This window comes from Channa argus, chromosome 20 (genome assembly GCF_033026475.1).
Source record: "Channa argus isolate prfri chromosome 20, Channa argus male v1.0, whole genome shotgun sequence".
In the NCBI taxonomy this organism is placed as follows: domain Eukaryota; kingdom Metazoa; phylum Chordata; class Actinopteri; order Anabantiformes; family Channidae; genus Channa; species Channa argus.
The window spans coordinates 10,649,937-10,674,046 of record NC_090216.1 but is presented as its reverse complement, the minus strand read 5'-3'; the positions used below and the strand labels follow the sequence as shown (position 1 = coordinate 10,674,046).

Genomic DNA, 24,110 nt, shown 5'->3' with positions numbered 1-24,110 from the left:
ATATTTTTAGTAATCAGATATTGTTAATGCATGATTGCCACAGCAATACACACGCTAACGAGTGGAAATTATGTGCACTGTTTATCAGTGATGGTAAACTATAGAGACATACTATATATGCCTGAAGGACACATATACCATATACTAAATATATATGCAAATGGTGTTGTTTGAAACTAATGATTCGGATGGGAAATAGGTAAATCACAAAAAACTGTTTGGTAACTGTGTTTGATATGATCTCTTATCTCTCTCTTGATCACTTATTCATAAACTTTTTGCACCAATGTAGAACAACTACTGGTTGGACAGTGATTGATTAAAATAGTTTATTTATGCAATAAATAATAGTTTATGTATAACATCATTTCCTTAATGCTATGCGTTTAGTGCTATTTAAATAAAATTTAATAAGCTATAGAATTCAGCTACGCCTTGTTCTCAGTGCACTAAAGCAGTTACAGCAGCTGGTTAGGATCAAAGGAAGATCGAGGGCTGATGTTGGAAAGCAGTTACTCGAATGTATTTTGAAGGACAGGGTTGAAATTTGTTGTATGAGAGGGGGCAGGTCTGTGGTGGCATACAATCACTTTTTATCTGTATTAATTTTAATTTACTTTAACGATTTTGTTTTTACATGCGTCAAAAAACTAAACAAAATGAAAAAATATGGCAAACGATATTTCCAAGGAACATAAATCTCCATCAGTACAATTTTTAATATATGTAACTCTGCTTTCATATCTTTTGTAGCTTGACGCATGGGTAAACATCATAAGATCTTAAGTGTGTATTTAAACCTGCCGTTGATTTTTCACGACTGTGATTCGGTACCCCCCCCCCCCCCGCGTCTGAACACTAATTCATTTAATTATTTACGGTAAAAGGGAAAATATTATTTTTGGTATTAATCTGAAGGATAAGAAAAAGTGATATGGTATTTAACAATCTGACGTCGATGGCTGGATGGTTGATGATTTTCATACATGCATCCAAATGGAGGAAAAGAAAGTCTCTTTTCTCTGTTTTTAAAAAGGACATTGTGGACAACCATCTCTGTTCTTTAAAACTGATGAAGAAAAAACAAGCAAAGGCTCTTCTTAGAAACTATGATGACAGGAGTTTTTGGCCACTTGCAAAGCCATTTTTGCACACAAAACTTACATTTTTATTTTTGTCTTTATTTTCTTTTTATTGTAGTAATTTATTTATTATGATCTTTTTTCTCATGTATTAACCTGTGTTTATTTTCTGTGTTGGTTGACATTTACCATAAGTTATATATACTTTATTTATAATCTTTTCTCCACCATATCTGAGTTGAGTTATCACATATTAATCCTTCCATTGTTTTATTGTTATGCCTTCATGTTTGTAAATTGTTCCTCATCCCCAAAAAAACATTAAATATAAAAAATGAATTATTTACGGCAGACACTCACCGACACTCCGAAGCAGAGGAAGACAGTTCCAGTGGTTGCCATTAGCCATTGGCGATAATCCAAAAAGAAGAAGACGAAGAAGAAGGAAAAGACGAAGAAGAAGAAGCAGCAGAAGAAGAAGAAGTAGAAACAATCTCATTGGTTGATTCTAGCTTTTTTCGGTGACGCTATCCGTTGCTTGCTTGTGATTGGGTGCCTTCTCGGCAAAGTTTTTCCTTTATACATGCGTGTATTATTTTTCGTTTTTCCCCTAGTACCATAAACTTAGATTTGTTTTTCCGTTGTTCATAGGGGTGGTTTTTCCCTGTAAATGAGCACAGCGAACACAGCGAAAGTCAGTAATTATGGATATTTTGTTTAAATGTCGCTGGGTTGTTGTCAAACTGTCGATAAGTAAACTAAGCTTGCTAGATTAGCGAAGTAGCTAAAATGTTTATATTTCGTTTCAGAAGTCACATGGATTGACCTAGCGTGAATTCAGCTCCGTTGCAGTCAGCTAACAGAGAAAAAAATGAGTGAAAATAAAAGTGATGAATCTGGTGGGTAATTAAATCAAACGGGTACCAATACACAGAATATTAAGATGTCGTAATTGCACGAATTACAAAGAACAAAAAACAATGCAAGATGACAATACTAGGCCCTTGCAGTGTTATTAGCCTAACGTTAATTCTAATTATTGACGGTCTTTTCTCACTATGTTTGTAACACAGGTTGGACAAAGGAAAACCTCCAGAAGCTTTTTGCTGCAATCAAAAGCACCATCCCAAAACGTTACAGTAAGAGCGTGTATTCCAGAGGACTGAAACATGTAGACTGGAATGAGGTGGCTTTCTCCCCTTTTTCTTCTGAAGCATGCCAAAAAAAGTGGTCAGAGATTTTGCACAAGGTGAATCCCAATTTGAGTCTATATTCAGCTGCTGCAACTCTAGCATTGGTTCTGCTGTAACTTTGCTACATATATGAAGTTCAGTTTTAGTGACACTGTCAGAAAAACACTAGGTTTTAATATGATAGGTGGATCATTATTAACATGGTGGAGACTTTCCGTGGTGAAGAAATGCAACAAACTACAATTTAGAATTTCAAAATATCCCTTAAAGTCACCTTTATATATTTTGTTAATTTAGTCTAATGTTCTTGTTTTTGCTGCTCAGATGCGCAAGACTCGCACTCTCACAGAACTCATTGATGAAGCTGAAGAGATCCTTTCAAGTCCTGTTCCCAACAATAGGGTAAGCTCTGTACCATCAAGTTATAACCAAAACAGTCCCTCCACGAATTTTCAATATTTCTAATTAATGCAAATTCAACCAGTCTTCATATAATCTTTAGAACTTTGCAATTTTGCAAATTTGACTAATACTTTCCCTAAACACCTCACATGTATGGTGCTGTTGCTTAGAGCTTGCTGTTGCTTAGAGCTTACTGACCTCTACACCAATTCAAATGACAAATCAGTTATGGAAAGAAGATAAGTATTTCTGAGATATCATCAAGAAGCTGCTATTAATATGTTGAAACTCATAGAAGAGAAGTGGGATGTCTGTGAAATGCCTGCAAAAAACTTCAAGGCATTTCCTTAATATTCTGCATTTAAAAATAGGGTTGAACTGCTTTACACTGCATGCAGTTTTAGGGTTGCACACAAATGAAAGTCAAAGAGTACTTTAAAAATACTTTAAAAATCTAAATACTTTATTACTTTAACTGGAGAATAACTGAAACACACAGATAACAGACAAGAAAGATCATTGTAACACCAATGGCATGCATCCATATCTTTTGCAAATGCTAAAATAACCAATGTGATTTACATTATATATGCATGTTGATAACAATAATATAGTATTCACAAACTGATAGAGATCTGCTCAAAACAGTGAGTTTCTTTAATTCTTTCTGGAACAAGTTGCCTTTGATTTTAAATGAATTATACAAAATGTTTTTAAAATATTCACTTGTTTTCACAATTCAATTTCCAAAAAATGCTTCAAAATATCTCAACATCATTGCAATATTTTTGGAAACTTGCCACAGAATATGGCATTTAGTCTGCAACAAACCCCAAAACTCAGTAAAATCCTGGAGGGAAACAAATACCCAGTACAGGGTTAAAATATCATGTAGGTTACTATGTGTATAGATAATGAAAATTTAATGGAAGCAGATTTTCCTGCAGATCCATCCTGAGTATCCGAGGAAACCCAATCCTGCTAATGCCATCTTTTATGAGGAGAACTGGGCCAAGTTTCGTAAGCAGCACCCAGAGCTGAGCCACCGAAAGCTGTTGCAAACCATTGCTGAGAAATACAAGACTCTCCCAGAAGAAGAGAAGGTACCATCAATGAGAAGCTGCTTCTCATGTTGTGTTCGCTTAAGTTTCAATTTCAGATGAAATACAGCCTTTTTTCATATATTGTAGGCTCAATATAAGGAGAAATACAAGCTTGAAGCTAAAGAATATGAGAGAAGAATGCTGGAATTAAAACCTCCCAAGAAGAAGAGAAAGAAGGTATCTGAAGACACCCCAGATGTAAGCAATAGTCACATCAGCATGCCCTTATAAAGATCTGCATTGTACTGTTTGAATGCTTCATTGTTTTCTCCTCAATATATTATTTGTAGGATTTTAAACAGTTCATGATTAACGGATTATTTACTTGATCTGAGGGTTCAGAATACAAAAATCTTCAAATTGATATGTGACCTCTCTATTAAAGCAGGGTAAACAGCATACTAAAGATGACCTGCCTCCAAAGCCTCCTTCGTAAGTAACACACACACAATCACTACTGTGCCAGTGAAACTGGTTTAAAGTGCCTTGTTTTGCTTTGTTGCACGTTCCCAGATTAGCCGTTTGCTTACATAATATTCTTCATGTTTAAGGACGCTTTTACTGATTTTGAATTTCCTTCTTTTGGTTCTAGTTTGGCTAAGACTTGTAAATAAATGCCATTAAACTTCCCTTTGACTTGCCTCTATTAAAATCATTCTCTACTTCTATCTGAAAAATGCTTTAAGATGACATCAGATTATGTCATCTCGTTGCTCTTACTATAAAGTTTGTTATCATGTTCAACCTGCTTTTCCAGAGCACCTCCAGATGGCATCATCTGAACTTCTGGTGATGAAAAACTCCAGTTGATGTCATTTGGAGGTTTTTTCAGCTAGAAGTAGAGAAATATTTAGATATACAGAAGTCAGAGGGAGGTTTAAAAGCTTTAATGTACATTTAGACACTAAACTAAACCCATAGCAAGTTTTTATGTTGAAAATAGGTGAAGTCGCCCTTTAAATTTATCCTCAGATATTTAACCAAATGATCTTGTTGACACTTTAACACCAATTTAGTAAGATTGTTATAGGAGCTTTGACTTGGTTAAACCTGTTTTATTATAGGGTTGTGCCAGGAAGGGCATCCGGCATAAAAACTGTGCCAAATCAAAATGTGGACAATGATCCGCTGTGGTGACCCTGAACTCACGGGATAAAGCGAGAGGACACAAAAAAAAAAAAGCTAATGCAAGTTGTGTTTGGTTTTGTGCGTGTTTGTGTTTCTAGCAATGGCTACCAACTCTTCTGCAAAGAACTGTCTATGGCAGGGGTGTCAAGCCGTTACTATGCGAAAGTATGGGCCCAACGTTGGCGAGACTTGACTGAGGAACAGAGGAATGAGTACAACATCCGCTGTGCTGAGGTATGAACACACACAAACTTGTATCGTATCAAAAAACTCTGAAATCAAGAGTATTGTGCCAGGTTACAGTAAAAATCTTTTAAATCTAAACGCAATATTTTGTTTATTTTTTTTATTTTTTTTTTCAGTTAAAGAGAGGGTATGCGGCCGAGCTGAACCAATATCTAAACGTAAGTTATTTGAGGACTTCAGCTACAGCATTTTGCTGATTTATTCTGTTTGTGACATTTGTACTTGCGTGCTGTAGACTCTGGACGAGGAGGAGCAGCAGCAGATTCTAAAGGAAAATGGCATCAAAAGGCCAAAAGTGAAAGAGGTACGAGTAACTTCATGGTTTCTACCAAAATCTAGTATTTAAAAAAAAAACACATTTTCAGTAATGGCATATACGTTGTACTGTCACTTTTGTCAAACTTTTAATTATCCTCAGACATTTAAATGTATGACCTTTGCAGTTAAACAAATTTAATAAGATCTTTTGGGAACACTGTTCATACAGTCATACACTGGATTGATCGTTTCTTGTGAATTTATATATATATATATATATATAAAAAAAAAACAAAATCATTACTGTGTAGCAGACTAAAGCAAAGGTGAAGGTTTTGAGACTTCCTGGTGAACCCAAGATGCCATCTCGGTAAGCAACATCAAACAACGTTTGCATTTTCAGAATCCAAGAATTTATTAAAACTTGCAGTAACACATCTTTAGTTGTCTGTAAGACGAATTTTTAACTGACTTTTTCTTTACCCACAGATCTCATAATGTAATTTTCTGCAAAGATCAAATGGAACGATTTAAGGAGGAATTCCCTAATGCAAATGAGCGCTTTGCAAAGGTCAATCGTATGTGGCAAGAGCTCTCTGTGAAAGAGAAGCACCGCTACAAAGAGAAAGCAAAGGAAAAGTTTAGAAAATATTCAGTGGACCTGCAGAAGTGGTTTAAGGTATAACATATCATCTTCTAATGTCTTTGAAGCAAAAATCTATCTAGATTTACAAACGGGTTTTTAAAATATGTCACCTGTTACATTCTTCAGACATTGACACCAGAGGAGCAGGACCAGTATCGGACAAGTAACCCCAGTGTAAACACTTTGAAATTTTTAAATATTGAAGTATCCATTTGAATTTTTCAATAATTTTCTTGGATTCAAAAAGTAATGATCTTTGCAGAAATGTAAGTACCTTGTTGCCAAAACGATCAATGAGAAGAACTATGACACAAAAGTATACCCACACAGCCCATCGGTAAGTTAAATTCTTTAAAAAAAAAAAACACTCATATTATCCACAAATTCACAATGTGTCCATTTCAAAGCTCTCTGATAGTACAGACTTTCTTATAGTGTATCATATGTACTTTATTTGACACTATCCATGAGATGTACTTACGAATTATATATTCACACACATAAAATAGTTCTCTTTAATTCTCTACATTTATTTTATTAGGATCTTTTTAGTGGTGAATATACAGTATACACTGTCAGTGTATTAGTGTGGTGTGAATGAAGGAAAACTACAATATCAGACATAGAATATCCTTTACTACACTTAGGGTACTTTTTTTTTTTCAATCATCATGTCTTGTTCACACAGGATTCAGAAGATGAAGACATTGAGGTCAGCAGTAGTGAAGAAGAAGAGATCAACTTGGACTTTGACGAGGTTACTAAATCCAAACACTTTTTAATATTTACATTTTCATTCAATTTTGAAACTAGATGTTATAAATAAATATCAATCACTGACCCACAGGATGAGGAAGAAGAAGAAGAGGAGGATGGAGACATTGCATTTGAGATTTATTAGATGATGATGAGATGGACAGGAGAAATGTTACCAAAACTATCAAGTTCAGGGTTGGAATCTGGATTTAAGAAGCATCACAATATATGGCTATTATGTTTACTGACATTTTGCCATGGCTTGTACTCCTTTGCAGTGTCCTGCAACCAAGACCGGATTACAAAGTGTCTTAAGGCCCAGGGCTTCCGGAGAACCTAAAATGTTGCAGGTTTATTACAATGTAACAGTTGCCTTGTGGTATTATGATGAAGTCTAGTTGTTTTGGGTTGAAAGCCTCTAAAACCTCGTTTACAATATTAGATAATTCTCTGATATTAAATAGTCATGGTTGAATAGAGATTAATGATCAAAGTGTGGGATTCAGTTGGAGTTTAACGGAACCTGCTGAATCGGCATCTAAATAAACTTATGTAACTTTTGCAGAAAAGTGCTTGATCATTGCTCATATTAAAGAGCTACTTGAGAAACAGATTTAAAAGACTTTTGATGGGTGTATTACCTCATCTTGCAGCCTATTTATGATGCTCTGTTATTGTGCTTACATGCTGCATATTTAAAAAATATTATTTATTTAAATAGGCACAAGACAAGGCTGGATTTTAGTTTTTAATGATCAACCATGTTGACAGTGCACACACGGGAAAAATGGGTTAAAGGGGGACCCAGCAACTGCTAAGCAAAATAGTCTGGCCCTTACATCAACATAATGACTTTAGGTTGTCTAAAAACCAAGCGATCCTTGTAAATTAAGCTAATTTAGATGCCTTTTGTTTGTGTTTTTTAATGTAATGTAAAATATGTGAAACATTTTACAAAGGACAGTGCCATAAACAGGCTTCTGTTTGTCAATGTCAGAGCTATGTTTCATGGGACGTTTTTGTTTTGTAGTTTAAAAAAAGAAAAAGGAATTGTCCTGTTGTGGTTTATTTGTAAATCCCACAGAGAAGGTATGTTTCTAATAAACGCGCTGTTTAAGAATGTTTGTCAATTTTGTTTCCACAAATTGGAGCAGGGTTGTAATAAATGCCATAGTTTGTAATGACTACTACAAAGCCAAACAAAAGACCAGTTTAACCCTCATTTGCTTGTGGGGTTCACGCAGTCGCATGCTGGCCCCCGTGTGACGGCCGCATACACTCAGAGCTGGCGGTGCAGCAGAGGAAGCACTTGGTGGAAAGTCGTCGTGTGGCGATCGATTGCTACTGTCTGATTTCTCTGATGTAAAGATGGATGCCTGCCGAAATAGGTAAATAAACAATTAGAAATTTGCGTTCATGTGATCGCGTTATTTGCTTTTGTTAGGCTTTGTATGGGGAAACACACGTCGTTTTTCCTCATTCATGTTTTCTTGGGGGAGTTGTGAGGAGAACAGCCGCAGTGCAGCTGCAGCAGCGGGTTGGTGGACAAGCCTCGCTGTAGTCAAATGTGTTTCTTCAACTGCTAAAACCGTTCAGCCAAACAATTAGCACCGTGTCAAATTGGTTCCATCGACTCAGCTTGTTCTAAGAACGTTACATTGTACATGTTTAGCTCGGAGCTGCTGTTGACCTGCTGGTGTAGTGAGCGGGGACACAGTCTCTCTTCTAACCTCTTGGCATTTTCAATTCCTGCAACCTATTCATAGCCACGCTCTTTGTTTTCCTCAGCAGAGCTTTTGGCTAAGCTACTTTCATTAGAGGAGGTTAGTGTTTGAACTTCAACTTACCGTCATGTTTAGTTCCGTGTGTGTCTCTTTTCTGAGGTGTTGCAATGCCACAAAACGAGCTCTAAGTTATTGGATTTTGTGTTATTCTTAGGTTATAAACGTGGGAAGTAACTCCCTGATCGTGTTCAACGTGAAGTTGTGAGTATCTGCATCACATGTTGACTACACACTGATTTACATTTTCTGTTTTGCCACCGTGCTGCTAACTGTGTATTTCCCTAATGCTGCAGCCCTGTTTTGGCCAATGCTTGCTGCGCTACAGCATGACCACAGCAGTGTCTGCTCATCTGGTAGTTCTGGCAAATGAAAATGGAGGAGGTTTCAATGTCCAGCCTGGACAACAGCAAGCTGGAGGTACAGTAGAGCATGAGCCCAGGACTGCAGTGCTTTAGACAAACATGGACATCTGTAAACACAATGGAGTTAGATGAGAGCAGACAATGTTAAGATACACATATCAGCCACAACATTAATACCAACTGGTGGTTTTTAAGGTTGTTGTGCACAAGGGGGTCAGCATGAGCACTCTGACAGGTCTGCAGCTATGCAGCCCTATATTCACAGTCATCTTTGATGAACTGTGTGTTCTGATCCTTCAATTATGACCAGCATTACTGTTTTGAAGCACACAGAAAAAAGCCCTGTGCATCTAACAACATTTATTCCGGTGCTGGATTATAAAATCCACCAAAGGTTGTTTCTGCCTTCAATGTTACATTTTTCCCATACTGACCCCTGTCCATGCAAGCGTTAAAGCCACCAGGTTCATAAGTGTACCAAAAAAACAAACCAAACATCCCTGAATGTCTCATGGCCTGACTTATCTCTGCTTCCTGATCCTTCCTCACCAGAGCCTAGCTCAGGACATCCTGTCTGACCTGGTGGAGGATGCGTGCCTCGGTCTTTGCTTCGAGGTCCACCGGGCTGTCAAGCAGGGCTATTTTTTTCTGGATGACACGGACCAAGAAAGCACGAGGGACTTTGGTTAGCACAAAGTCATTCTGTGTCTTAGTGAAACAAAAGCTGCACACACTTTATTTATCATCACAGAAAAGTGAATTTTTTGATTGACTAAATACTTTTTGTCCATATTAATAGAAATAGAAAACACATGACCAAAGACATACTGTAGCAACAACACATTCAGTAAATAAAAAAATGTGTTGGTCTGTGTGCCATGGCTCTGTCATGATGAAATTGTTGCTTTCAATGCCCAGAAATTGTGGACCAGCCCGGATTGGACGTGTTCGGTCAGGTATACAACCAGTGGAAGAACAAAGAGTGCATATGTCCTAACTGCAGCAGGAGCATTGCTGCCTCCCGTTTTGCCCCACACCTGGAGAAATGCCTGGGGATGGGACGCAACAGTAGTCGCATAGCCAACCGCAGGTATGAGAGTGAAGCAGCCAGCCATCTTTCCTTAAGAGATCGCAGCATTTTTATTGTCCCGTATTATAACTGCATATGTATTGGTACTGATGTGCATTAATAAATAAGGTTGTTTGCAGTGAGAAATGCCAAGTCATTGTGTATGTCATTCCTTCCTTCTTTCACAGAATAGTCACTGGTAACAACACCAACAACAAGTCGGAAAGTGACCAAGAGGATAATGATGACGTCAATGATAATGACTGGTCTTATGGGGCAGAAAAGAAAGGTAATATGCTGCCACTACTTGTGAGGGTTTTTTTTTTTTAAATGAAACAGAACTTTTATAACCCTTTGAGTATATTTCATATATGTGAAACTACTCAAAAGTTTTTAAATGTAAACTGTATATCTTTACAGCCAAAAAAAGGAAATCTGATAAGGTACGTTACCTTTTTATGAAATCTTTTAGAGCATTACAGTTTTTGTGCTCATCAATTCATTTGTATAAACACCTTTAGAAAATTACTATTGATTATTGATTTGCTAGCGTGAATGAAAGACATTTTCTTTTTTTCCCGTCAGAATCCAAACTCACCCAGAAGATCCAAATCATTCAAGCATAAGAGCAGTAAGTAGACATATGTAAACCTCTCCATGATGTATGTCACTGTTCTGCCCTAGGGAAAAAATTTCTGTTAAACATAAATACAGTATTTATTTTTAAATATATTCCTGCTATTTTGTCACTCGCATTAATTTTATCTATGAAACTTAACATGCAACTATTGCTAAAACATTTGCAGTATATATATTCAAGGAGATATTAAGCAGCAGTAGCCCTGGAATATTTGGAAACACTGACAGGTTACATGATCTGGAAGTGAGAACTATTTTAAGACTGTGTTCTGCTTGTGTGCATGTTGGTAGCCCCAAAAAGAGAAATATAAAGACTGGTGGTGGTGACATAAATTACCCATATTCCAGGATATTTTAAACTCTTTACATACAATTTAATACCTGTGCATGCATTTAGAACTACTAATACAGCCCTGCACCATATGTGTCCAGCTTTTAACCAATCAAAAGCTCACAGTCGATAAACTATGTTGCTAAAGTGCAAAGTAAAAGAAAATTCAATTATATTTGTCAGTGGTAAGTTTGTTTTTCAGAATTAAAAAGAGATCATGTGGTTACAAATCAAATAGCAGTTTGTTGTAACATGCTGGACAAATATTGTTTTGTAGTGTTATAAATTACTTCTATGAATTTAGAGTAAAGATGTAAAACTCAGCCTATTTTATTTCCATTCATGTCATACTTCATAAAAATGTTTTTTTTGTGTGTTATTTTTTACACCTGTGTGCTTCCTCTTCCTTTTTTTTCCTTTTTATTGTGTCCAGTTTTAGTGTACTTCTTTTTGTGCACACACAACTCAACTTAAAACCTGCTTAGACTCAGTCTTTTGTCAAACAGTGAAGTAAACATTTTAGTAATTGGGTGGGGTATTTAATAAAAGAATGACAAACATCCTGTTTATTTCCATAGGCATGATGGGTCCTAGACGTCGCATGGACAACCAGGAGAGCCCACGCATGCTGATGAAAGATGAGGCATTCCCTCAATAACACACTCAGCCACAAACACACACATTTTCTTATAATCATGTGTTGACACACTGCAAATGTGTGGACACACACAGGGAAGACCAATAACACTTTTGGTTTTTTATGTAGTGAAATTAATGGACACTGATGTTACAGATGACATTTATTGTGTTTGCTGCTCTGCAGAAGCAGTACTGACCTCCCACTGTATACTTGACAGATTTTTTTCCACAAAATCATTGCACCAACACTCAGTTTTATTACTTTAATTAATTTTGTTATATAGGTTTTTGCTGGAGTCCAAAATAATGAATATCACCAATGAAATTTCACTGCACAGAAGTAGATACTGGTGTAATTCATTCAGTGGCCAAGCAGAGGCAGCTGTGTGAGTCACAATGCGCACATACAGTACTGTATGTTTGTGGTAATAGGTGTGTTGCTATTCCCTCACCCTTTCAAATCTCATTCTCTGAAAAATCATATCAAAGACAATAAGTCCTAATGGTTTGTCTTTTATTTTCATATATGCTCTTGTATTCTCAGTTAAAAACAGTGTGAGGAGAAAAAAGCAACTCTCAGTTTGTTGTTCACGTTTGAAAACTTGTTTTGAAAATGTACAAGCAGGTATTTTTCTGCAGAAAGCAGGTTTCTGGTTTCATTTATGGTGGATAGAACAGCTCGTTTTCTAGCGTTCAAATATGTCTTTGTATTACGTGTTTACATTGTAAAGGGTCACGTGTCCTTGGTGTGATGTGATAGTGTAAATATTCCAATAGTTGAATTGCTGCTATCATGGCTCAGTTTGTTTCATGTGTATAGCTTAATAAATGATTTGTTACCAGTCCTATCCTCTTGTGTTCCCAATTCAACTATTGACAAACACTGATTATGGTTTTTATAGATGGCAATATGACAATGGCTGCCTCAGCAACCAAGTACAAGGGTTTATGACCAAATAACCAACAGGGTGTGCTGTTGATCAAATGATGAGGTGTAGACTTACGTTTTTTGATTATAGTAGCTGTACATCAGTTGGATAGGACAGTAAATGCTGCTTTGTTAAGGGGTTTTGGAGGTTATTATTAGGAAACTGAAATGGTGAAGAGAACAAAGTTCAAACAGCTGGAATTGCTTCAAATTAAACTATTAAGATCCTAGAAGAACAAGAAGCCCTATTTGAAAGATGCGTCAAGGCAAAGGGTCTGAAAAAAAAGTGTTGGTAAATAAATGACATGCAATGTTGTTTTATTAAGGGTATATTACTACAGAGGTGGACCACATGCTCTGCAAATTGCCATAGAGAACAAAATATGCGTTTAATATGAACCCCTAATACTACCAATATTATATCAAATACAAATGGTATGTAACAGAGCCACTGCTGAAGGAACTGATTTATGGTTCTGCTAACCTTAGTGTCCTCTAATCTTAGTCCAAAGCTCAGTCAGTCATCACTGTGATGCCCAACCTATGTTAACCCTACTTAAGTCCCAACCACAGCTGCTGGAAAAACTGGCACAGACATGTTGAAAATTTAAATTAACCCCACTTTTTGGTCTGGCCAAAGGCTAATGTCTGGTTGGAGTAGGACTGGATTATCAACTGAAGCCCAAAAATGAATGATTATTATTCCAGAAAACTGGTTGGTTTTTCTCTGGTTTCTACTCTGATAAGCAAAAGAGATGGGTGCCTGTGTAAATGGGAATTTGGAGGTGAAAAGATACATACATAATGTGTGGAGTATGGCAAGAGCAGGACGGTGCAAGCATTTGCCCAGTTTTTGAGGCTTGAGGCCTTGAGGCTACCTAACAGGTTAGTCCAGTTAACTGCAACACACTGGCGGCTTTGGTGTAGAAACAACATTGTCAAGAGGATTGAAATATGCACAGGTGTCAACCTCAGAAAGCCATAGCCTCCCCAGTGCACATTGACTGGACACATTTTAAGTAACCATAATGATAAAAGTGAGAATTTAAGTCTGAACCACCCTTTTAATGTATTCATGCAATTAATTAATTAATCAATTAAGATTCCCATAACCCTTTAAAAACATATCTTCCTGGGTTCCCCAAGTAAATCTTACATCGAATGACAATGAATTAACTATTTAAAACAACTAATAACGAAAGGCAACAACAACCTACATTATATCTTAATAAAATTACAACATACAATTATTACTAAAACATTTATTACAGCTCAAAATGAGTTTAAACTTAAAGCTACACAGATAGTGTATTCATTATGTTCTCGTTTCGGTTTTAAAACGGCAACAAAAAATGGAGCAACTGTATCCGGAGTTCATTTGATCATTCTTAGGATTTTATTAAACATTTTTAATTGATTAATATTGAATGTATCCATTCCTCTGAACACAAAGGTCCGTTGCCTTTCATTATTTTTTAAAAACAGGACGTAAAATAACAGGATTTACTTTTGTATGAAGTTTGAGAATTGAAAAGTTAATACTATAGAATTGTGGCTTATAAGGCTACTATGGTCGCTCATTAGGCGAGAAAAAGTGAAACAGAAAATTCCGACGTCTGTGAATGCAGCACTTAACATTGTGGTTGCGGGCAGTTGGAAGAAGACTTGTTTCTGCTTTAGTCAGTTTGTCGTAAGTCAGGCGTGTACATGTTTTTCATTCGTCTCAGAGGAAAGTAGCTGCTAGGTAGCGATGGTTAGACTTCAGGTGGAGGGAAGGGGCTGACGAACAACAGCCGCTGCTCGGTGTCCAATAAACAAGCAGTTGTAGGTTGAGCCAAATCTCGGAACTTGAAACGGTGAGAAACGAGCTAACGTTAGCTAGCTTTTTGTTGACAGCGCTGCTGCTGTCAAACCAGGCAGATCTCACCTAAAGTCACCGTTAGCTGCCACCACTGACCGTCGTTCAGCAGCCCGCTGGACGCGTGTTCACACTGATATTTGGTAGGAGTTTCCGTCACTTTTAAAAACCACTTGTGGAGCTAGAAGATGGCATCAAGAGGAGGCTACACCGGTCCCCCGATGAATCCGAGCATGAACGCCATGAATGTTGGGCATGCAGCGGGCATGAGGATGCCAGGAATGCCGCAAGCTCCAGCTGGATACCCTCGGAGCATGAGCAGCGCTCCCCAGTACCCCCAGGTTGGTATCCAGTTTTTTTAATCTTTATTTAAACATTTGACGTTTCTATTGAACTAAGTGTTCTTAAAGCCGTTTGCTTCTTAAAGTTTACATATCTTGTAATAAATATAGTCCTAAGTTTGGATTTAAATAAGAGTATGCAGCTATAATTATTACCCTCCACAGATGTCTAAATAAGAAATAACTCTTAAAGATCATGTTTTAAGTCAAGGTGTGGACCCTACTTCCGCATTTGAAAAGGAAATATAATGACTTAACCGCCACCTCTACATTGAATATAACATTTAAATAATCGTCCTTATGGTGATTGATCATTGTGTGCATCACATGTTTTGAAGTTTAGTTAAAAGTATTTTAACAGAACCATGTTTTGTTCATGTGTGAAAGAGAATAATCACGTGGTTGCCCTTCTCGTCAGTTAGCCTAAAAGCAAAAGTAAGTTCATCAACACCACCATCTGTCAGAGCTAAGCCTGCATATATTACTCCAGTTTTTCCACCATCTGCAGCTTCATGGGGTCTGTAGTTGACATGATGTAGAACACCATGAATAGTTGGCTTCTGTTTGTCAGTTAAAGCCATACGGACTCAGAGGTTTTCTGTTTTTCAAGTAAATTTGCTGTTCAGTCTAAAAGTACATTGTAAAGCAAGATAATGTTCAAAACATCAAAAATGTAGCCAATATATACGTATACAAAAAACTCATATCACATCACAAAACATACATACACAATTCAACAAAAAAAATTTCATGTTTTATTTTATAATATTATAATTAGTAATCGGCATATTATTATTATTGTTACTATAATTTAGGGTATGCAGAAACTTCTAGTGTAGGCAAAGCTGTGCACTTCTCTTTTCGTACACCATTGATGTTAAGAAAACAATAAATCACTAACAGCTGCATCTTCTTCAAGACATAATATGCACATAAAGATTTTACATTGTTGCTTTATTATATATACCATCCCTCCCTCTCAATCATTATCAAATATTTAAATTTTCAACAAAATACATTGAAGACTTAGGAAATACTATCCAATATGTAATGAGGATTTTATACCCTTTTGACAGTACATTTGAATAAAAAATTCCATTGGGAACATCATAACATTAAGGCCGAGGCAAGTTTACTGCAGAACAATGCTTTTCAGTACTTTAAATTTCCAGTAAACGTGAATTGTAAGCTTCAGCTTTCCTTATTTTTCTTTAGCGCCCAGGGATGCCACCCAGTAGAGTTGGTGGCCCCATGGGATCAATGGCTGGTCAGTTACCAGGTCCATCTTATGGCGGTGGCAACATACCCATGCGGCCGGGTATGGGGCCTCCAAGCATGGACGCTTCAAGGAAGAGGTTCCTTCATCAGCATCACCAGCAGCAGCAAGAGGCACTGGGAGGAGGCCCCAGACGAGGGTAAAGTGTGAAGATGTGAAAGTGTGTGAGAGGGAGAGGAATAATACCAAGGTTGATCAACCAAGCAGGCTTGAACCAAATCAGGATACGTATATTTATACATAACACCACAGTAGTAAAATTGTCACAAGGTTATGGAAATGTAGTGGCCAATTTTGCCTGTTGTGGCTCATTAACACTCTGACAACACTACTCTTCATTAGAAGAAGTCTCTGCAGTCTATTTATCAAGTTGCTCTGCTGTTAAAAGCACAGCTCAGCTCACACACAAGCAAGAATAGGAGTATCTCATGACTGGCCAGCAGACACAGTATTTTTGACTTCAGACTGCTCAGTGATGCCACGCTCATACATGTGGCAAACTGATGTGAGGCGCTATTTAGAGTTTCATCCACAATAAACCTTTTATCTTTAAAGGGTTATCTTGCATCAAAATTCCTAGAATAAGAGGATTAGTGAGCAACACTGCTAAATTCTCATTAAAGAGCTTCAGAATTTAATCATGTCTAAATGAGTGGGATCCGTCTAATTTAATTAAAGAAACAAAACAGCTTTTAGGAAGTCAATAGCAATAAGTGGCAGCCTGAAGTACACATCTGGGGAAGTTAATATTTTCTTATCACACTGTGATATCTTCACAAATACTTTATAATCAATTAAGGTAAATCAGGTTGTCCTGTTAATCTTGTGTGTGGCTGTACATGGTCACTTACTAGTAAATTGGCTTAATGATGGTCATATGTTTACAAGAACAACATTGGTACAAGTGCAGAATCTTCTCATCTGATTAAGTTTGATTATTTTGAGCCACTGGATGGTTTAATGCACTCTGTGTGTAGTGCATTGTAAATCATCTTGATGACCTGTTCTGTGTCCTTCAGGCCAAAAAGACGCAAGATGGCTGACAAGGTTCTCCCACAGAGGGTAAGGTTTTCATCCCCTGAATCACAGATGGATCTAATTTAATTATAGTCATCTGCAGTCCTTTAATACTTAAATTCTGCCATTGGCTCTTTAGATTCGAGATCTTGTCCCAGAGTCTCAGGCCTACATGGACCTATTGGCCTTTGAAAGAAAACTGGATCAGACTATCGCACGAAAGCGCATGGAGATTCAGGAGGCCATCAAGAAACCTATTATGGTATCTCTTTATGATGGGGAATTGCCCGATTTTAAGATAATAAAGAGACACTTTGAGATAAGGCTTTCAAGGAATTTCTAAAAGAATAAGTCTCCAGTCCTAAGTGATTTAGCAACAGACATGTTGAATTAAAAGAGGAATAATGGATTACATGAATCATCATTTCCTGTGAATCCCTGAAGCGTAGGCAGTTTAGTTTCAGTGTGGGAATGCCAGAATCTCTAACACTAATAACCAAAGGGATGCAAAATACAGAACATGAATCATATAAATAAAGTTGGATATCATGAATATCTTAAGTATTATAATTTCAAATTGTCTTTGTTGGCCTTATCTTTCACCAGTACATTTGCTGATTTTTGATGGGGCATTTTTGTTTAAGAATCAGTTTTCACTGGAATACATTTGCTTGTTCATCTCTATGAAACAGCAAAAACGCAAGCTCAGGATCTACATTTCCAACACATACACCCCCAGCAAGCCTGAGGGTGACGAGGCAGAGAAGGTGTCCTCCTGGGAACTGAGAGTGGAGGGCAAACTTCTGGAGGAAGTATGTGAATAATGCAGCCATGACGTTTTAATCTTCTTGCTCTGTTTCACAATTGTGATCTGGCTCCAAGTGTTTCATTCTCTGTTGTGTTTCTGAAAGCTTCAGACACTTAGCTCTGGCTGGCCTATGTCCTTGGCTCGGACCACGTATCCAGATGTGTGTTTACAGCTTTCCCCACTCCACCCCACATCTCCTAACACACACACACATACATGCACTCACACACACACAAGGTTCGTGTTCTGTTTTGAAACAGGGAATTGAAACCACTGGCCGTTACATACCATGAACCGACATGCCTCCCCTCCCTCCATCAATTCTGGCTCATTGTGTCATCTGGGGCCACATGAAGGAGGAATTTTTTTTCTGTTACATTTTCTCCTCTGTCTCATTGGTTTAGGCATGCGTAGGAGTTATGCATGGAGTAACAGACAAAAAGAGGGATGTGAGGGAAGAAGTGAAAGGAGTCATGTTGTGCAAACAGACTTAAACAGCACTGGGGAGTGGGTGCAGCACAACAGCTTTTTCCAGTTGTCTGCAGTTTTGTGCTTTGCGCCCCTTAGTGGGGTCAGAGCTAAATAATGCAGCTGCACAGCCTGACACTGCATAGTAAGAAAACACAGATAGCAATCATTATGCTCGGTTTTCACACTTTTTGATACTATTTGTCTTTGTAGCCTGGTAAGCAAAAGAGGAAGTTCTCATCTTTCTTCAAGAGCCTGGTGATTGAGCTTGATAAGGAGCTCTATGGACCTGACAACCACTTAGTAGAGGTATGACATAATGTCATGATTAGTGGATGCTATTCATTTTAAATTGTAAGCACAAGGTTCTAGTTTTGCTGTTGGTGCACAAGCCCTAGACCGTTTTCAGCTCTGGTCAAATAGTGGAGTTCAGCTGGAATCAGTAAAACTTTGGAACTGATCCTTTCTGAGCTTGTTTGACAGCAGGGGGGAGGGGGAATGTGGAAGATGATTTTAGAGTTTCATCCCACAACTTTTTCTAGCTTGTCTTTGAATCCAAAACTGGTTTTAAACCAAGCTAAAAACAAACCAGATATTATAAATAAACCTTGTAGATTTCATTTATATAACTGTATATATAATATATAACAGTATTTCACATAAAACCAATAGTGGTGGACACAGATATATCAATCATAGAGCTACTTAATAAAACTGGTATCATTTCAGAGCATGTTTCCGATGTACAATCTGTATTTTTATCTGTGTACCGATACAAGTAACAATAGGGTGGGATAAAAGGAGGATTAAATTGTGGGCTGTGTGCAGTAATAACTTTTGATGTTTTAACTTTTACATTGAAAATATCTGATCATTTGATTATTGTTATCTTTCAGTGGCACAGAATGCCCTCCACTCAGGAGACAGATGGATTCCAGGTCAAAAGGCCTGGTGATGTGAATGTCAAATGCACCTTACTTCTCATGCTTGACCACCAGGTCCGTGTGCTTACACACAAAAGTTATACTGCACATTTCACTTTTATGACCAGGTCAAAAATGTTTTTCACTAACTTCATCTTTGTTCAAATGTTTTTTTTTTCTTACTTCAGCCTCCTCAGTACAAACTTGACCCACGGTTGGCTCGCCTGCTGGGTGTGCACACACAGACACGGGCCAGCATCATGCAAGCTCTCTGGCTCTACATCAAGAACAACAAGCTCCAGGATAGTCATGAAAAGGAGTACATCAACTGCAACCGCTACTTCAGACAGGTAATCATGCAGTTCTAAGAGGAGACAAATCAGTAAAATGCTGTCTTTGCATTTAAAATTGTTAGACTTAGATTTTACGATTTTCTCCCTCAATCATTTGTAAAATTCTTCTGAAATATAATGATTTCTTACAGCATGTATTATCAAAGTCAGTAACTATTACATGGGTAGATAGAATTATTTAATTGGTTCCCCAAATGAATAAGTGACACTATTCAATTAAAAATGCATAGATTTGATTTTGTATGAAATAAATATTGCTACTTCCTACTGCACTGTGCCTGTATTAGACTTGTGAATGTTCAGGTGATATCTATATTTTTTAATCATTCAATTCTTGTGGAGAGTTGAGGTGCTGCAAAATTTTAGTATGCCAAACATAATCTGCTCTTTGGCCAAATGTCTTTCAGATATTTGGCTGTACCCGCATGAGGTTCTCTGAGATTCCAATGAAACTGGCGGGCCTGCTGCAGCACCCTGACCCCATCATTATCAATCACATCATTAGGTAGAGACATGTGGATGATTCACCCTCTTTTCTGTGTTTCTGCCTGTATTTGTTCTGCCCAAATTGCTACTCTTGTCAGGATCTCATTTATTATAAAAAAGTTATTATAAAAAACTTCCAAAGTTTTAGGTTTTGTTTAGTATTTTTTGGTTTCAATCACAATACATTTAAAATTAGCTTTAAAATTTTGTATTCTTAGGAAAAACCTTTTTATAGGAAAGGTCCTATTATGATTATGCTTTTCAGTGCTGGTCTGAAGTCTTACTTCTTTATGTGTGCTCTCTGACCAGTGTGGACCCCACAGATCAGAAGAAGACAGCGTGCTATGACATTGATGTGGAGGTGGACGACCCACTGAAGGGCCAAATGAACAGTTTCCTGTCCTCTACAACCAACCAACAGGAAATAGCTGCACTGGAGATGAAGGTAATGATTCCCAGTCTTTAACTGATCTCTGTGCCTCACAGAAATGTTTAAGAGAATGGAAATAAAAGGACTGAATGTTTGTTAAGAGTGCTATCCATAACTGTGCTGCTTGTTATCACTGCAGATCCATGAGACGATTGAGTACATTAATCAGCTGAAGACAGAAAGAGACTTTATGCTGAGCTTCAGCAATAATCCACAGGATTTCATCCAGGACTGGCTCAAGTCTCAGTGCAGAGATCTGAAGGTAAACATCTGCTGCCTGACACTAACTAACTCTACATATAGGTTTTTCCAAAGTAGTCCTTGGACAAATAAGGGATACCTATACTGGTCTTTGTTTTTACACCTAGTATTGTCAAATATAATCATGTTTTCACAAATTGTTACAGAATATCTGTTTTAAGGTAAACTGTATTTTCCTGGAGAAATAAAAAAGTTTTAAAAGTAGGGGTCTTCAGAGGACACTGGGGGCACAGCAAATTAGAAAAGAAAGAGAAAAATCAAACAAAATGAAATTATTGTCTTTATTCGATAATTAATAAAGGGTGGGTGTCATGGCTTGAAGCTCGTTCTATTTTAGTGGCTTTGAAATAGGTTTGGGAACCCATGCTCCAATAGATTTATATGTACCATGTCACTATTTGGAAAATTAACAATCAGTCAGAATCATAAATCCCTTCACTTTTGACCCTTCTGAGCTCCTGTAGTTTAGAGGATCTGCCTCAACATAAAATAAATAGATATAAAACCATTAAAACATAACTTCTGTAATCAAATAGAAACAAGAAAAACATATTTAATTTTACAGTATTGTTAGTTCAAATCAGATAATGAGACTGATGATGACAAACATGCTTATGAAGATACTGGGCTTGGTAACTAAATAAATAAATGCTCAACCATTTGTCAGTGTTGTTATTGTGTATTTAGCATCTATTTATCTTCTTCCTTGGCATACTTTACCAAAACAGTTTACTGTATTTATTTATGTTGTTATTGGTTCCACACGTTCAATCCTACATTTCTTTTTCATCAGTTGATGACAGATGTGACAGGAAACCCTGAAGAAGAGAGAAGGACTGAGTTCTATCAGGCACCCTGGGTACCAGAGGCAGTGGGCAGATACGTTTACTCCAAAGTATGGAATTACTGACTCGATTGTACTTTGCAACTTGGATGTTTGTTTGATGTTTTATTGTAAGGTTTTGGTAGTGTTATTGTTCATCTGCACTGAGAGTCCTTTTTTGTTTCAGGTGCAGCAGAGAAGACAAGAATTGGAGCAGGTGTTGGGTATCAGACTCACCTGAAGACACATTCCAGGAGTCACAAAAACCAACAAAAGCTATTCTCACTGTTGAAGTGTAAGATTCCAGCTTCTAAGTTTTGTCATAATTGTAAAATCAACAAAGTATGTGGGACCAAAGTGGTGATTGTGGTGGTCGTTAATGAAATCTTTGCTGTGCATTATGTAAAGTGTTTAGCCTGTTCAAACAGCCCTTTGCTTGTTTTGCATTATTTTTTATTATTATTATTTTTTTTTTTAGCACAATATGCTTAAAATATGTTAAGCATTGGTGCTGTCTAGGTGTTTGGGCAATCACATTGTGTTTTATTTTAAAAAGCTTTCACATTTTAAAGCCATAACTGTAAGTTAGAATCAATACCTGATGTCTGGTAACATATCAGTTAAATGAGACTTGAAAGGCATGTTAGCATTTAATTCTAAAATTCATAAAATGTTTTATAATATAAAATGTGGGTTTATCTTCGGAATCATCAAGATTATTCAAATAATATCTTCTGTTCTGCTTTACATAGAAACAATTTTTTTTTTATGCCAATAAGAATTGTAAAGGTTTTGGTGCTGTTTAATATTAGTGGATATGTTGTTTGAAATGAAGCTAACTTCTTATTGCTGTGTGAGAAACTCCAGGAAAGCTCTACTCTGGGAAAAGATCCCCTTATATGTGAAGAGCACAATTCCACTCTGTCAAGCTGAAATATCTTTTATTTGTTTTTGTAATTCTTGGATGTTTACATGTTGTTTTCATTTATTATTGGGTTTTTTCACATTGTTTAATGTCAGAAAGAGGAACTGTGGCAGGCTCTTTGGACTTTAAGATCCATGCCTCCCAAGAAGGTTAACTGGTATTAATAATGAAAGAATGCAGTTGCATTGTATCAGTTAAACACAACAACATTTGTTTTGTACAGTTCATAGTTTTGTGATTGAACTTTTCATTTAAATGCTATTTTGTTAAGGTTTTGTATGCAAACGTCCAGACTTTCTTTAAACATTCCATGTTAACAGATGCCAGTTGTGCATTTGAGAAATTTATGTACAAATGTTTTTGCACAGCCCTTTTGTAAAATGTTTGCATGTTGTGTATCAATCAAAAGCCTTTATCTTTTATACATTTGGAGTATTTTTTACAATAAATATACTTACAAATGTCTGTTATTCAGCCTTTGTTTACACTTTGTCAGTATACACTCAATTATATAAATATTTTATTTAAAATAATATCAATACTATCCATAGTTTTTCACCTGCTTTCAGCTTTATAAAGTTATGCATGGAAAATCCAGCTTTTGTGTCTTTTTCTACATTATTTTGTTAAATTATAAATGTAGGCCCTTACTCAGGCTGCATCCTAAGTGAACGGAGCTTATTCTATAAAGAGTGCATGTTGGGACAGGTGGAAGAGCAGCAGTTTCAACTTGTATAGCTGGTCCTATCTGTATCAAAGCCCTGTTTATACCACTCCTTAAATAACAGCCAAGCCAAACACATCCTACACTCAGTCTCACGTCTCAGATCGTCAGTGTCATGAAGCAACCAAAGTTTAGCGTAAAGTTGTTTATAATGGACACAGTCTGAAACTCAATAAGATTATCTTAAGCTAGATGAGAAGTATAACAAGGGCTACATAGAGATGTTGGGAGCTAATGCAGGTTGTTAATTACGGCAACAAATTGCTATAATTGCCAGGAAATTTTTCTTTACTCGGTTTTCTCGTTATAACGGGAAATGGATTTCATTAATATGTCGTGCGTTTATTTAAAAGGATAAAATACCTTCATCGGTTCTTTAGGAATCGTGGCGTGTCGTTGAACTGTATTTCTAAACTCATTAGAGACGAGGATAGTTTGGGTGCACATCTTTTTAAAAGTAATCGTATTCAGTAAGCCAAGCATCCGACGCTATGATATGTCCTTTTATGGGTGAACCATTGCAATGGCAATTTGATGACTCTCTGACAATTTTTTCAAGTGATGAAGGACACGCTGTGATTCTTGATATCAGTCCCTCAACCACATGTACCCGGCACAGCCCATTTGCCACAAAACCTTCCCCAGCACCAGTCCCCCAGCCTTGGTCACGACATCCACACCTGCTGTGCATTCAAGCTCAAACTGTACTACACCTACTACTACTATGCCAATTGCATACAGCTTTTGTGAGCCATCTACCTCAACACCCTACACTCCTGCCCCCCAAACACCACTGAACCCACAACATGCAATAACTTGCAGCAGATAGGATGTGAAATTGTAAGTATCCG

General features: G+C 37.1%; 3 protein-coding genes across 9 annotated transcripts; all 3 read left to right on the top strand.

The window, feature by feature from the left end:
- The first annotated feature begins 1,620 nt into the window (after positions 1 to 1,620).
- On the top strand, positions 1,621 to 7,934 carry LOC137105512 (nucleolar transcription factor 1-A-like). 5 transcript variants are annotated; one of them, XM_067487828.1, is made up of 16 exons: positions 1,621 to 1,776; positions 1,892 to 1,981; positions 2,156 to 2,331; positions 2,600 to 2,677; positions 3,625 to 3,780; positions 3,868 to 3,957; positions 4,166 to 4,212; positions 5,007 to 5,142; positions 5,271 to 5,312; positions 5,390 to 5,458; positions 5,724 to 5,782; positions 5,902 to 6,091; positions 6,185 to 6,232; positions 6,321 to 6,395; positions 6,747 to 6,815; positions 6,906 to 7,934. In XM_067487828.1, exons 2-16 carry the CDS (start codon positions 1,954 to 1,956, stop codon positions 6,957 to 6,959), a joined length of 1,317 nt encoding a protein of 438 aa, XP_067343929.1. In that variant the 5' UTR covers positions 1,621 to 1,776; positions 1,892 to 1,953; the 3' UTR covers positions 6,960 to 7,934. The 5 variants fall into 5 exon arrangements, with proteins under 5 accessions (XP_067343929.1, XP_067343927.1, XP_067343928.1 ...); XM_067487826.1 differs by having other exon boundaries at positions 3,868 to 3,978; positions 4,169 to 4,212; XM_067487827.1 differs by having other exon boundaries at positions 3,868 to 3,978; positions 5,727 to 5,782.
- A 274-nt stretch (positions 7,935 to 8,208) lies between these two features.
- Positions 8,209 to 12,486, top strand: atxn7l3b (ataxin 7 like 3b). 2 transcript variants are annotated; one of them, XM_067487831.1, is made up of 9 exons: positions 8,214 to 8,637; positions 8,753 to 8,799; positions 8,892 to 9,015; positions 9,513 to 9,645; positions 9,879 to 10,050; positions 10,218 to 10,318; positions 10,450 to 10,472; positions 10,615 to 10,660; positions 11,578 to 12,486. In XM_067487831.1, exons 3-9 carry the CDS (start codon positions 8,965 to 8,967, stop codon positions 11,655 to 11,657), a joined length of 606 nt encoding a protein of 201 aa, XP_067343932.1. In that variant the 5' UTR covers positions 8,214 to 8,637; positions 8,753 to 8,799; positions 8,892 to 8,964; the 3' UTR covers positions 11,658 to 12,486. The 2 variants fall into 2 exon arrangements, with proteins under 2 accessions (XP_067343933.1, XP_067343932.1); XM_067487832.1 differs by lacking the exon at positions 9,513 to 9,645 and having other exon boundaries at positions 8,209 to 8,637.
- A 1,719-nt stretch (positions 12,487 to 14,205) lies between these two features.
- Positions 14,206 to 23,128, top strand: smarcd2 (SWI/SNF related, matrix associated, actin dependent regulator of chromatin, subfamily d, member 2). Of its 2 annotated transcripts, XM_067487823.1 has the most exons (13): positions 14,206 to 14,765; positions 15,981 to 16,180; positions 17,061 to 17,103; positions 17,198 to 17,320; positions 17,751 to 17,870; positions 18,548 to 18,643; positions 19,231 to 19,332; positions 19,446 to 19,607; positions 20,018 to 20,115; positions 20,406 to 20,541; positions 20,666 to 20,788; positions 21,581 to 21,682; positions 21,798 to 23,128. In XM_067487823.1, exons 1-13 carry the CDS (start codon positions 14,613 to 14,615, stop codon positions 21,849 to 21,851), a joined length of 1,512 nt encoding a protein of 503 aa, XP_067343924.1. In that variant the 5' UTR covers positions 14,206 to 14,612; the 3' UTR covers positions 21,852 to 23,128. The 2 variants fall into 2 exon arrangements, with proteins under 2 accessions (XP_067343924.1, XP_067343925.1); XM_067487824.1 differs by lacking the exon at positions 18,548 to 18,643.
- Positions 23,129 to 24,110: the final 982 nt, after the last annotated feature.

Excerpts from the sequence above, each read along its gene's own strand:
- LOC137105512 (XM_067487825.1), top strand. The coding sequence starts at position 1,954 with ATGAGTGAAAATAAAAGTGATGAATCTG. Across the intron at positions 5,313-5,389 it reads AGCTGAACCAATATCTAAAC|ACTCTGGACGAGGAGGAGCA; the intron begins GTAAGTTATTTG and ends TGCGTGCTGTAG. Across the intron at positions 6,233-6,320 it reads ATCGGACAAGTAACCCCAGT|AAATGTAAGTACCTTGTTGC; the intron begins GTAAACACTTTG and ends TGATCTTTGCAG.
- atxn7l3b (XM_067487831.1), top strand. The coding sequence starts at position 8,965 with ATGAAAATGGAGGAGGTTTCAATGTCCAGCCTGGACAACAGCAAGCTG. Across the intron at positions 10,473-10,614 it reads AAAAAAGGAAATCTGATAAG|AATCCAAACTCACCCAGAAG; the intron begins GTACGTTACCTT and ends TTTTCCCGTCAG. Across the intron at positions 10,661-11,577 it reads ATCATTCAAGCATAAGAGCA|GCATGATGGGTCCTAGACGT; the intron begins GTAAGTAGACAT and ends TTATTTCCATAG.
- smarcd2 (XM_067487823.1), top strand. The coding sequence starts at position 14,613 with ATGGCATCAAGAGGAGGCTACACCGGTCCCCCGATGAATCCGAGCATG. Across the intron at positions 14,766-15,980 it reads GCGCTCCCCAGTACCCCCAG|CGCCCAGGGATGCCACCCAG; the intron begins GTTGGTATCCAG and ends ATTTTTCTTTAG. Across the intron at positions 20,116-20,405 it reads ATTATCAATCACATCATTAG|TGTGGACCCCACAGATCAGA; the intron begins GTAGAGACATGT and ends CTCTCTGACCAG.